Below are 13619 nucleotides of genomic sequence, written 5' to 3'. Positions count from 1 at the left end.
GTCTCCAATTAACCTATTATAGAATGGCGTCTAAGTTTTAAACACCCCTCCTCCATCAGCATCCTTCGGCATCCCTCTCTACAGCCCCCCTCATTTTTTCTCATGCGCTCTCTCTCTCTCTCTCCCCCCTCTCTACTTTCTCTCCCTCCCCCTCTCTCTCTCTCTCTCCCCCCCTTCCCTCTCTGTCCTCCCTTTCTCTTGTCCTGGGCGTTTGTGCCAGGAGTAGCTCGAGGAGAGAGGCTGGAAGCACAAGGACCAGGATTTCCATACAGTTCCTTAACAACTGACATCCGTCTTCTCAATCCAACAAGGCAGGAAGAGGACACGGACCCCCTCCCCCAACGCAGAGGTCTGGTGGCGAGGGAGCTCAAGCTCCAGGGTGCAGCAGTAACTTCCAGCAGTCGCAGAGTCTGGTCTAGGAGGGCAGATGGACTTCAGGGCGACTCTCAAGCCCCGGCCAGGGCCTAAGCTTGGGTCAGAGGTCAAGACAAATATACCAACCAAAGTGGATTTTAGGTCAGTGCTGGGGAAGAAAGAAGGGGGCTCATCCAAGCCCCCCCTGCCAGAGCCACTGGCCAGCAGCACGCCTGCTGACTTCAGGTCCGTCCTCAATAAGAAGAACCTGGAGTCTGAGAAAGCAGGAGGCAAACAGGTGACTTCAGTGCCGACAGCCGGTAACAGCAAGCAGAGCAGCATGAATGGCATGAACGGAGCTGCGGAGAACAAGATGACTGGCATGGCAGAGAAAGGAGGTACACAAGAAAAAGTTGATGGGGGTGTTGCAGAAAAGAAAAGCAAGTCAGCAGAAAAATTGAGCCCAGCGCCAAGGACAGATATTGGGGCAGCAGAGCCAAAGACCAGAGACACAGACAGCACCATGGGACAGGAGACCAGAAACACAGACAGCACCATGGGACAGGAGACCAGAGACACAGACAGCACCATGGGACGGGAGAAGACCAGCGATGCAGATAGGGGCCGGACTGAAAAGACTTCCAATTCTGTGGATGGAGAAGATGAGGGGAAAGTGCCCTCATTCACACAGACTCTGAAGGACGTCACTGTTGTGGATGGAGAGAGACTGAGGTTAGAGTGCATGGTGACCTCTGAGCCTCCAGCTGTCATTACTTGGTTCTTGGATGGGAAGCTTGTGAAACCATCAAAATTCATTGTCCTATCTCAGGAAGGTAGGCGTCAACAAATCATGACTTCTTTACCACATATTTACTGCAATTAGATTAATCAAATCTACAATGCTCTGATTGTGATTCATCATGTAAGTAAGAGGCATTTTGTATTACTGACTATAAAAAGATATTTTGTATTACTGACCACTGATCAGGTTAACTTCACCTTTCAATTTTCCTAGTAGTTCAGGTGCTAGAGCTGTGTGTATCTGGTTCATGTATGTCAGAGAAGAATGCTTCTGGAATCCAGCTCCTTCATGTTGATGATCTCTTGAGTTAGGGATTGCTCCTGTGTGTTTGGGAGTGCTCCCCACTCTAAAGTGCCACTCATCGATGATCAATAGCTCATAGAGCCTCGTAGAGAGCAGAAAGCAGGGAGCCTTCTTCACAAACGCGACAGCAACTCCCGGAACGTGCTGTTATTTTTGCTCAGTGAGCTCACAGCAGCTGAGTCACCCGATATGGGGGCTCAAAACCTGCCCCTGTATTCAGGCACAAAGAACCCCTGCCCCCTGGGCACAGTCAGAACCCCTGGAATAGCAGTGCAGGATTCCCTGGGCTTCATGCAGGGTTTAGAGGTGTCCCGGACCCCCAGACGTTGGAACCGACCCCTCTGTTTTCCTTACACTGTGTCACTGTACATTAATACCCGTCTGGCTGGGCAAGGCTAAGATTTCTGGAAATAATATGACTGACTTCTTCTTACGCCTGTGTATGTTTATCATATTTAATACAGATTTTCAGTCATGTGCCCTCAGTCCCAGCTCAACCGAACCAAGGCTTTTATTATTAATGACTGTTACATTAACTGGCCATGCATAAGATAATGTAAAGTCCAGTTTGAATGTCCTATATTTAGGTTTAGCAGATTATATTGCTAATCTCTCACTTTGTCTTTTTCAAAATCAGGAGGCAAGTGCTCTCTCACCATAGACAAGGCTCTTCCGGAGGACGAGGGGCGCTACAAGTGCAAAGCAGAGAATTCTGGAGGGAAAGCCGAGTGTTCCTGCATGGTCCATGTAGATGGTCTGTTCCACAGGCAATCCGGCAGGGAAGGGCCTCTGTTTGTAGATACGCTTTAAACTAGGGTTATGGTTAACCCCTACCTTACCCTAACCTTAACTTTAAACTAGGGTTAGGGTTAACCCCTACCTTACCCTAACCCTAACTTTAAGCTATCCTTGGTTTAGGTTACTATTTATTAATGATTATTATTATTATTACTATTATTATTATATTTGGGAACTCTATGCTATGTTTCTTTAGATCCATCAGCAGAAAATAAAAACAGGAAAAGTTCTTCTGCAGCTACTACAGAGAGTAAGTTCAGACAAATTCATGTACTTTATTTATGTTTACCTCTTTTCTTGCTTATTAGATTAAATATGACATGAGTGTTGGTCTGAGTATTTTGTGGTAACGTCTTTCATTTCCCAGCATCCTCTTGTGTGGCCCTGACATCAATTTAAATGACAATACCATGATACTCTTGGATGAGTGTGTGTGTGTGTGTGTGTGTGTGTGTGTGTGTGTGTGTGTGTGTGTGTGAGTGTGTGAGTGTGTATGGGGTCTGCTGGTGTTGGTGGACTGTTGTGGAGGTGAAGGTTTCTGGTCTGCTTGCTTGTTGGTTTTGTCCCAGACATTTACAGTATATCCTCACTGCTAATCCATGGGCTCAGTGAAGCTCCATATTACAAACCTGATCTGGGAACTTTTAGAATCCCATTATATCCGCAGGGAGCAGCTGATCCAGGAACAGTGCTCCTACAGGACCAGTGTTCAAACTTTGAGATGTTTAATAATCTCTAATTGTTTTGGAATACCTTTCCAAGAATTATATAGGTGCTTTACCAGTATCTAGGATTTGAGAACATTAACATTAACATTAAAGCTAGGCTGAAAGAAAAGAAGGGAAATGGAATATGTGTAATGGAGGCAGGGCACAATGTCCTAAAATGGTCTTGGTCGTTTTCTCTAGTGCTGAGGGCCTCCGTCTGCGGCGTCTTCCTAACACGTCTGAGTGCTTCTGAGCATTAGCCCGATTTATGTGTTGCATTGTTTCTTGATGGTTATCAAACAGTCGAATAAATACTGGTGGGGGCGGGGGGGCATTTCCAGAACCATTTCCTGGATTCTGGAGGCCCTATTTTTAGCATATCTATAAAAGGGGAACTCCAGCAGACAGGGTGAGACAGGCCAACAGGTCGTGATGCTTCCTCTGGATGTCCTGCACATTCTCCCAGGCGTCGCAAAAAGAATGCTCACCAGGTTCCAGGATAATGTACCACACATACTCACCTTTGACTCCCCCTAACTGAAAAGGTCAGCCCTTTAGGACACTGTGGTTCACCTGAATGCTTCAGAGTTTGTTTAGAAGTTTCCTTTCACAATAACTTTGTTGAGACAGTTCAGTAAAATCTGGAAATAAACACTTACATGCAAACTCCCATATCATGTCATGGCAAACATATATAAGGAATGTTGTGTTTGTCATGCAGATGAGGCCCGGATAAGAAAGAAGCCAGCCCCAAAGACTCCCACCAAACAGGGTAATGTTCTAACAACAGCTTATGAAATCTTACAGAACTGTTAAACGATTAAACTGCTAAATATCTCATGAAGTCTGAATAGACAGTTTCTAAGGGAATACTTAAAAAATTAAGGTAATAATGGTTGTAAAATATAGTAATTTATAGAGTTTTATATGTGTGTGTGCATGTGAATGTGTATATGGGAAAGTGAGTTTGTTACTGTGTGTATGGGGGGGTCAGAGAACGTGTGTGTGTTTGTGTGTGTGCGTGTGTGTGTGTGTGTGTGTGTGTGTGTGTGTGTGTGTGTGTGTGTGTGTGTGTGCGTGCGTGCGGATGTGTGTGCGTGTGTGTGTGTGTGTGTGTGTGTGTGTGTGTGTGTGTGTGTGCTAGGATTGGGGTTATATGGGAGGCCGGTTAGGGCAAAATTAGTGAACCCCTTGTGCACACACACACTACTAGCACATAGATTAAATGAGAATAAATCTCCTAAAAAGGAGAAGTCTATAAGACTGTGCCAGATTTGACAGGGGATTATATTAACCAGTGTCTGGATCTGAGATTTAATGAAATCGCTTCAGTTTTTGGAACTGATCTATGGATTATTTGACACAGACAACATATTGGTGTCCCTCCACTAAAACACACATGAATGAGAAATTTAAGACAACTTTGGAATACACTTGCTGCGCTAACGAAAACTATGTTCAGATAGTTCACATTCCAGTGTGAATTGAATTAGAATTGATAAAATTATATGCTATGTAGCCTGAAGACCTTATGTAGCACATAATCTTATCATTTCTAATAGCAACAATGTCCGATCAATAATCCACAATCATAAATCAATTTTCAAATTTGCCTAACTCACCAGGAGTTCTTATACCATAAGAACATATAGCTCATTTAAACAAACGTCAGGGTGCTCTATGCTTTATTTTCACGAGTGTTCTGTACACATGGAAAACATTCCTGTTATAATGAAATGACACAGGTATGCCTGCATAGATACAAGCATAGTGCAAGTGTGTGTATATGCAAATGTAATTTATCTTATGCAAATGTAAGTAGTGTATATGTGCAGGTTTTAAGTGTAAGCAGTGAGTATGAGAGTGTTTCCTAGGTATGTGAGAGTGTTTCTTATATATGTGAGAGTGTTTCTTAGGTATGTGAGAGTGTTTCTTATGTATGTAAGAGTGTTTTTTTATATATGTGAGAATGTTTTTATATATGTGAGAGTGTTTCTTATGCACAAGTGTTTCACTGATTTTGCCTTAGTAGGGGGGCTATATCCAGTGTTTCACTGATTAAGTTTTAGGGTTAGGGTTAGGGTTAGGGTTAGGGTTAGGGTTAGTGTTAAGTTAGGGTTAGAGTTAGAATTAGGGTTAGGGTTAGTGTTTAGGGTTATGGTTATGATTATAGTTAGGGTTAGGGTTAGAGTTAGAGTTAGTGTGAGGGTTAGGGTTAGGGTTAGGGCTAGAGTTAGGGTTTATGGTTAGGGTTAGAGTTAGAATTAGAGTTAGAGTTAGGGTTAGGGTTAGGGTTAGTGTTTAGGGTTATGGTTATGGTTAGGTTTAGGGTTGGGGTTAGGGTTAGTGTTTAGGGTTATGGTTATAGTTAGGGTTAGAGTTAGTGTTAGGGTTTAGGGTTAGGGTTAGGGTTAGACTTAGAGTTAGAGTTAGTGTTAGGGTTTAGGGTTAGAGTTAGGGTTAGGGGTAGGGGTAGGGTTAGGGTTAGGGTTAGGGTTAGGGTTAGGGTTAGGGATTAGGATTAGGGTTACGGTTAGAGTTAGAGTTAGTGTTAGGGTTAGTGTTAAGGTTAGAGTTAGGGTTTAGGGTTTAGGGTTTATGGTTAGGGTTAATCCTATCATAATCCAACACCATATGTCTGTTGCCTTTGCAGGTTCTCCTCCCCAGGTGCTACAGTTCCCCGGAGACCTGAAAATCCGAGCAGGAGAGAAGGTGGAGCTGTTGTGCCAGTTTGGAGGCTCCACCCCCATGACCTGCATGTGGCTGAAGTTCAAAAAACCAGTAAGGGTTAGGGGTCAGGGATCATGGATCAGGGATTAAGTGTTAGGGTGCACAGAAGGAAAGGTAGTGAGAGCGGAAAAATGGAAGCTGGTTACAGATCCACATGGTGTCTCCTCCACCTTAACACTGTCCTGTCTCTCAGAACATGACGTGTACCCTTTCTCCATCCCAGATTCAGAGAGGAAGTGGAGGCATTACCATAGAGAGCAGTGAGAACAGCAGCCAGCTGACAATAGCAGCGAGTGAGCAGCACCACTCTGGCTGCTACACGCTGGACCTGCAGAACAAGTACGGCACCAGGCAGGCCTCACTCAACCTCACCGTCGTAGGTATGCCACACATCACCTGCAGGGTTAGGATTATTTATTAATGATCTAGCAAAACCCTAACCCTTTACCCAAAGCAACTTACAGTTATGACTGAGTATAACTTGAGAGTTAAGGGTCTTGCTCATGGGCCAAACAGTGGCAACTTGGCAGTAGTGGGGCTCGAACCAGCAACTTACAAGTCATGTACCTTAACCATTGAACAAGCACTGCTCTAACCCTTGCCACATTTCTCTGCTTCAGACAAACCTGACCCACCAGCGGGTGTGCCAGCCGCCTCGGACATCCGTCAGTCTTCACTCACCCTGTCCTGGTACGGGCCCACATACGACGGTGGCAGCATCGTCCAGTCATATGACCTGGAGATCTGGAATTCCCTGGAGGAGAAGTGGCGCTCGCTCACCTCCTGCAACAGCACCTCCTACCATGTGCAGCAGCTGCTCACCGACCGCCAGTACAAGTTTCGTGTGCGGGCTGTCAACATGTACGGTGTCGGCGAGCCAAGCGCCGAGTCCGAGCCTGTGACCGTGGGTGTGCCCGAGGAAGCAGGTGAGGGAAAGAGAGAACGACAGAGAACAATGCAGAGAAAGAGAGAAAGAGGCAATAAGAGTGAAAGAGCTTGACAGAAACAATGCAACTGAGAGAGTTACAGAGAGAAAGAAAGAGAGATGAAATTTGCTCTGTTTGTTAAAATGTGAATGACCTTGAGCTCCCTCTATAGAAAAAAGAGAAGAGGAAGCCGAGCCTGCAGTGTCTGATGATGGTGAGGGCTCCGGGACATCCACCCACCTGTGCCTCCACCCCTACATCCACCCACCTGTGCCTCCACCCCTACATCCATCCACCTGTGCCTCCACCCCTACATCCACCCACCTGTGCCTCCACCCCTACATCCATCCACCTGTGCCTCCACCCCTACATCCACCTACCTGTGCCTCCACCCCTCCACCCACCCACCTGTGCCTCCACCCCTACATCCACTCACCTGTGCCCCCACCCCTTCATTCAGTTCAACTCTGTGAATTGCTGAATTCTAGAAGTAGTCATTTCTTTCTTATTCTCTCAGTTGCTCAATAAAGCTGTGGCTCTTCTCTCACAATTTCTCAGATTCGGACAAGGATCCTGAGTACAGGGACGTGGTTATAAAGAAGGATTGCAGTGTTAAGGATTTCTATGATGTGGAGGATCGTCTGGGAACGTAAAACAAAACTCCACTCATCCTGGTAGCCCAAAAATGTACTTATCTACTTGTCTACTGCTACACATTTAAACTATTTTCTTCTCTCTCTCTCTCTCTCTCTCTCTCTCTCTCTCTCTCTCTCTCTCTCTCTCTCTATCTATCTCTCTCTCTCGGTCTCTCTCTCAGAGGCAAATTTGGTCAGGTCTTCAAGTTAGTTGAGAAGTCGACCAAAAAGGTGTGGGCAGGGAAGTTCATCAAAGCCTTCTCCCAGAAGGAGAAGGAAAATGTCCGTCAGGAGATTGGCATCATGAACAGCCTTCACCACCCGAAGCTCGTGCAGTGTATAGACGCCTTCGAGGGCAAGTCCGACATTGTCATGGTTATGGAGATGTGAGTTCACTACACCTTTCTTAACCAGGTGGCGCACAGACCAACCAAACTCACTTATCTGGTTCTAAAGCAGCTTTTTACATGAGAAGAGCATGATGGTGGTTTTTAGGGGAGAGTGATGATTGCGCACTTTTCTAGAACACTTCTCAACAATCCAGGATGTTTGTATGGTCTTTTTTTTTCTCCCCAACACCCTTAAATCATTTCACAAGTTTTTCTTTTTAAGGCGATAGCAGAGCACAGAGACAGAGGCGTGTGATTAGGAAGGCAGTGGTCACATGTCCTTATATAGCTCGAGGGGATGAGAGGAGGAGAGGAAAGAGGGAATGAAAGGATGGGAGTGAACAAGAGAAGGGGAGGAGAGAGGGAACGAGAGCAGGGGAGGAGAGAGGGAGGAGCCTTCTTGGGCTTCAGCTTGGCAGCCATGATGGAAAAAAGGCCCAGATTTGAATCTTGTTTCAGGATGAGAGTTTGCATTCTGCACAGGGAAGAGAAATAAGTGAAACGTTTACTGGACCTGCTGATGAAATGTGTTAAGGCTTCTTCTTCTACTTTCTATCCCATGTTGATTTCTACATGCCACTCCAATTCCAAGGTCGTGAACCTGCTGCTGATTAGTGAGGACACCCTGTTCCCTGTTCCCTGTTGGCTACAGGATCTCTGGCGGCGAGCTGTTTGAGCGTATCGTTGATGAGGATTTTGAGCTGACGGAGCGTGAGGTCATTAAATATATGCTCCAGATCATTGACGGAGTTCAGTTCATCCACAAACAGGGCATCGTGCACTTGGACCTCAAGCCTGAGAACATCATGTGTGTTAACAAGACGGGCACCAAAATAAAGCTCATTGACTTCGGCCTGGCGCGGCGGCTAGGTACTGACCACCTCAGAGCTCCCTGGCCCATGAGGTCATCATACAGTTTAGCTTGTACACAAATGAAAAACATGATCTAGAGATTGTAAAGATTTTTCAGTCAAAGCACAAAGTGTATGTGAAATGACATGAAACTGGTTTGTGATACAGTACTGTCCTATCAGTCAGTCACTGAGTCAATCAATAAAATTGTAATTATCCCCGCAGGACAATTCTAATGTGTGCATAAAACATCCAGTGCACAAGACACACACAGAATAAAACAAACAACAGTGAACAGTGGTCCTCCAGTTCTGTCTTGTCCACATAGTCCAAAGTTTAAAAGTCCCAGTAATCAATATGGTTAAGATTTTTAAAATTGTTTATTGTTTTTCCACATCCTAAAGATCCTTTAGATATGAAATATTTAAACTGATGCTAGTGGGTCTTTTCATCTGTTCTCAGAGGGCTCTGCCTCCCTCAAGGTTCTCTTTGGGACTCCTGAGTTTGTGGCCCCAGAAGTGATCAACTATGAGGAGATCAGCTATCCAACAGATATGTGGAGCATCGGTGTTATCTGCTACATCCTGTATGTTAACCAGTCTTCCTCTCACTCTGACCCTGGCCCTAACCCTAACCATCCTATATGTGACACAGTCTTCCTCTGACCCTAACCCTAACCCTAACCATCCTATATGTGACACAGTCTTCCTCTGACCCTAACCCTAACCCTAACCATCCTATATGTGACACAGTCTTCCTCTGACCCTAACCCTAACCCTAACCATCCTGTATGTGACACAGTCTTCCTCTGACCTTAACCCTAACCCTACCCATTCTGTAAGTGACAGTCTTCCTCTGATCCTGACCCTAACCCTAACCATTCTGCATGTGACAGTCTTCCTCTGACCCTGACCCTAACCATTCTGTATGTGACAGTCTTCCTCTGAACCTAACCCTAACCATCCTTTATGTGACATAGTCTTCCTCTGACCCTAACCCTAACCCTAACCATCCTATATGTGACACAGTCTTCCTCTGACCCTAACCCTAACCCTAACCATCCTGTATGTGACACAGTCTTCCTCTGACCTTAACCCTAACCCTACCCATTCTGTAAGTGACAGTCTTCCTCTGATCCTGACCCTAACCCTAACCATTCTGCATGTGACAGTCTTCCTCTGACCCTGACCCTAACCATTCTGTATGTGACAGTCTTCCTCTGAACCTAACCCTAACCATCCTTTATGTGACATAGTCTTCCTCTGACCCTAACCCTAACCCTAACCATCCTATATGTGACACAGTCTTCCTCTGACCCTAACCCTAACCCTAACCATCCTGTATGTGACACAGTCTTCCTCTGACCTTAACCCTAACCCTACCCATTCTGTAAGTGACAGTCTTCCTCTGATCCTGACCCTAACCCTAACCATTCTGCATGTGACAGTCTTCCTCTGACCCTGACCCTAACCATTCTGTATGTGACAGTCTTCCTCTGAACCTAACCCTAACCATCCTTTATGTGACATAGTCTTCCTCTGACCCTAACCCTAACCCTAACAATCCTGTATGTGACACAGTCTTCCTCTGACCCTAACCCTAAACCTAACCATCCTGTATGTGACACCAGTCTTCCTCTGACCATAACCCTAACCTTTCCTCCAAGCTGTGCTCAGCACTTGAAACACAAAGTCTAGAGTTAAAATAAATTGTACTATATCACATCCTGAATGTAAATGCAAGTGTTAATATCTCTGACACTGATAACACCACCAGTCCCCTAGAAATGTCAATACTGAGAAATTTAGTAGATACGTATTGACTGAGGTTTTGTCCACATGTGTTTATGCACTGTGCAGTTTTCATTATGAAGAATGTGAAAGGTTAGGGTTGTGTTATGTTTAATTGCTCTTCTCTTCCCTGATTTTATTCTCAGTGTGAGCGGCCTCTCTCCATTCATGGGGGACAACGATAATGAAACCCTTGCCAATGTTACCTCGGCAACCTGGGACTTCGAGGACGAGGCTTTTGATGAGATCTCGGAGCAGGCCAAAAGCTTCATCAGCAGGCTTCTGAAGAAAGACATGAAGTGAGTTCAGAAGAGAAGGTCTCCACATAAACCTGTGACGGTCATGAACCCGAAGATTAAGGGCTGTGTCATGTGTATTCTTTTATGTGATATCCCTGCACTTATATCACATGATCACATTGATCACATACCATATGTCGAGCTGTTGATGATTTTGTCATCGTCAACACACTGTAAAAAATCTTTACATAAATACCCTTGTAGTACATTCACACTGGATGTGAAATTGGCAAGAAGACACTTCATAAAGCTTTAAGATTAAGGATGCCCTCTGTTGGCAATGTTTGTGCACTGCAGGGCCAGGTTGACCTGTGCACAGTGCTTGGAGCACACATGGCTCAAGCAGGACACCAAAAACATGGAGGCCAAGCAGCTGTCCAAGGAGCGCATGAAGAAGTACATACTGAGACGTCGGTGGCAGGTCAGAAGGTCCCACACTGAGAAGACTACTACCCTGCATTCTGCTTGATGTTCTATTAAACAGAAATTGGGCTCATAATTGGTACATAAGAAGAAACTGGAAAATGGTTTCCTAAGATTGGATAGACAAACACTGTCAGGGGTTGTTTTTTTTTTGTTTGTTTTTTTGGTTAGTTAATTTTGTTTGTTTGTTGGATGTGGTCAGGAATTAAGCACATTTTATACATCTTGTGTATCAGAAAACAGGGAACGCTGTGCGTGCCATCTCCAGATTCAGCTCCATGGGAATGTTGGGAGGGATTGGCCCAAAGAAAAGTTCTCCAACAGAAGGTAATGGAGCAGGCCTGCATGCCTTCACGCTATCAGAGCACATGATGTCATTGCTGCAGACACGGAAATGCGTGTGTGTGTGTATGTTTAGAAAAGGCCCCTGCACCATTCTTAGAGACTGTGGAAGATGAGAACCACACCCCTGCACCCCCCAGCTTCTCATTGGTGTTCCAGGATGTGGAAGTCGTGGAGGGCAGTGCTGCTCGCTTCGACTGCAAGATCGAGGGTAATTAGCAACACTGCATAACGTTAACATGTCAGAACGGTCTATTTCTGTAAATGTCCCTAATCTGAGTTACTACAAGATGTACTGCCCCTTGGGACAGTCTTACAAACTGGCACTTTAAAGCTACTTAAGAGTACAGATAGAACAAAAGGCTGTGTGTGGTCTGTTAACTCCCTCTGTCTGGGTTCCTCAGGCTACCCAGACCCTGAGGTGGTGTGGTACAAGGACGACCAGCCCATAAAGGAGACACGACACTTCCAGATCGACTACGAGGAGGACGGGCACTGCAGCTTGGTGATCTCTGAGGTGTGTCCCGACGATGACGCCAAGTACATGTGCAAGGCCGTCAACACCCTGGGAGAAGCCTGCTGCACTGCTGAACTGATGGTGGAGTTCATGCAGGGGGAGGAGGAGGAGGAGGAGGAGGAAGAGTAAAGAGCAATGGGATGAGCCGGGACACATGGTTAAACACATGGTTAAACAGATGGTTAAACACATGGTTAAACAGACGGACGATCAGATGCGGCAGACGCTACAAAATCCCCTTATGCTTATGCTACTTCTCAGCTCCCTTACAGACATTAAACCCAACCCTTATAACCACTAAACCCAACCACTAAACTTCACCTTTACAGACACCAAACTCAACTCTTACAGACACTAACCCTAACCCTTACAGACACAACCCTAACCCCTGCAGACACTAAACCCCACACTTACAGACATTAACCCCAACCCATGCAGACACTAAACCCCACCCTTACAGACACTAAACCCCACCCTTACAGACACTAAACCTCACCCTTACAGACATCAAACACAACCCGTGCAGATACTAAACCTCACCCTTACAGACACTAACCCTAACCCTTACAGACACTAAACCCAACCCTTACAGACACTAAATACAATGTTTATGGACACCAAGTCCAACGTTTATAGACACTGACTAACCCCAACCCTTACAACACTTATAGCCACTGACTGTATAAATCTTTCACTGATGTATCTATTTATGCACTTTTGTCTTTACAGCACAATAGTAATGGGAAAGTATTGTTTAGGGTGATCACCAGGACAAAAGACATTCCACTGTGCTCTTGGTTTCAGAGGATTCCCAACATCTGAATATTGAATATTGTTCTTGCCAAAAATGGACTGTTATGCGAGATGTGATACGAGAATTGCTTGCTTGTTGATGCCTTTGGTACTTACACTTGGATTATTAGTTTATTGAGTTTGTTTTTATGAACGTCTTCATCAGTGTCGGATTACCAATTAGGCAGCGTGACCTTTAGGGTTCCAGCGACATCGGATTTTAATAAAACCGTTTCAGGAGACAATTGGCGAGATCGTGGCTGTCTATGAGCCGCCACAGTTTAATCCGGTACTGGTTTTCTTTTTTTTCTTTTTTCTTTTTTTTTGCGAAACAATTCACGCTCCTTTAGCTTCCTCAATGTCCATCAATCGTTTTATGCACGCTTCACTGTTTTTATTCCCAGTGATGAAAAGGTTTTATTGATTTAAGCACTAAATTATCTTAGCGTGATTTTCTCCTCCTAACCAGAGGCTGCAAGATCAAAGACACTCTTGGAGACATAACTGTATAAAAGTGTTGGAATTGATTAAGATCATTTGACTCCTGTGTTGAACACATTTGTAGACAAAAAATTACACTTCTTCAAAGAAGAAATTTGTATGGCGTTTTTGTTGATGATATATGATTAAAAAAAAACAAAAAACATTAATGAATTTCTCCACACAAATAAACTTTTAATTTTAGAATTTATTTTATTCCCTAGTCCTCTAAAATGCCATTAATGTGAAGCCACCCAATATATTATAGCTTCGACTGTTTCATTTCTGAAGGTTGTTAGCCTTATTTTAGCAGCACACGTGCATGATCATGGCGCAGAGGCGAAGCTCCCGCCATACCTTGTGGCTTTGAATTAGTTTAACTGTGAACTCCAACTTGTGTCTGGTGAGTTTTACAATTTACCCATTAGTTCAGAATTAGTCCCTCATATTTCTATTCCTATTATGTAGAAACAAATATTC

The 13619-nt window shown here is 44.7% G+C and overlaps 1 protein-coding gene across 1 annotated transcript; it reads left to right on the top strand.

Moving 5' to 3' along the window:
• The first annotated feature begins 213 nt into the window (after positions 1-213).
• Positions 214-13254, top strand: mylkb (myosin light chain kinase b). The gene is made up of 17 exons (XM_027004617.3): positions 214-1187; positions 2097-2213; positions 2454-2507; positions 3686-3736; positions 5618-5745; positions 5918-6074; positions 6315-6620; positions 6793-6834; positions 7179-7269; positions 7438-7641; positions 8297-8514; positions 8959-9082; positions 10433-10585; positions 10883-11006; positions 11245-11335; positions 11427-11561; positions 11755-13254. Exons 1-17 carry the CDS (start codon positions 428-430, stop codon positions 11994-11996), a joined length of 2997 nt encoding a protein of 998 aa, XP_026860418.2. The 5' UTR covers positions 214-427; the 3' UTR covers positions 11997-13254.
• Positions 13255-13619: the final 365 nt, after the last annotated feature.

Source organism: Electrophorus electricus, chromosome 3 (assembly GCF_041902795.1).
Source record: "Electrophorus electricus isolate QZ-2024a chromosome 3, ASM4190279v1, whole genome shotgun sequence".
Classification (NCBI taxonomy): Eukaryota; Metazoa; Chordata; class Actinopteri; order Gymnotiformes; family Gymnotidae; genus Electrophorus; species Electrophorus electricus.
The sequence above is the reverse complement of the archived record's forward strand: the minus strand, read 5'-3'. Positions and strand labels throughout refer to the sequence as shown.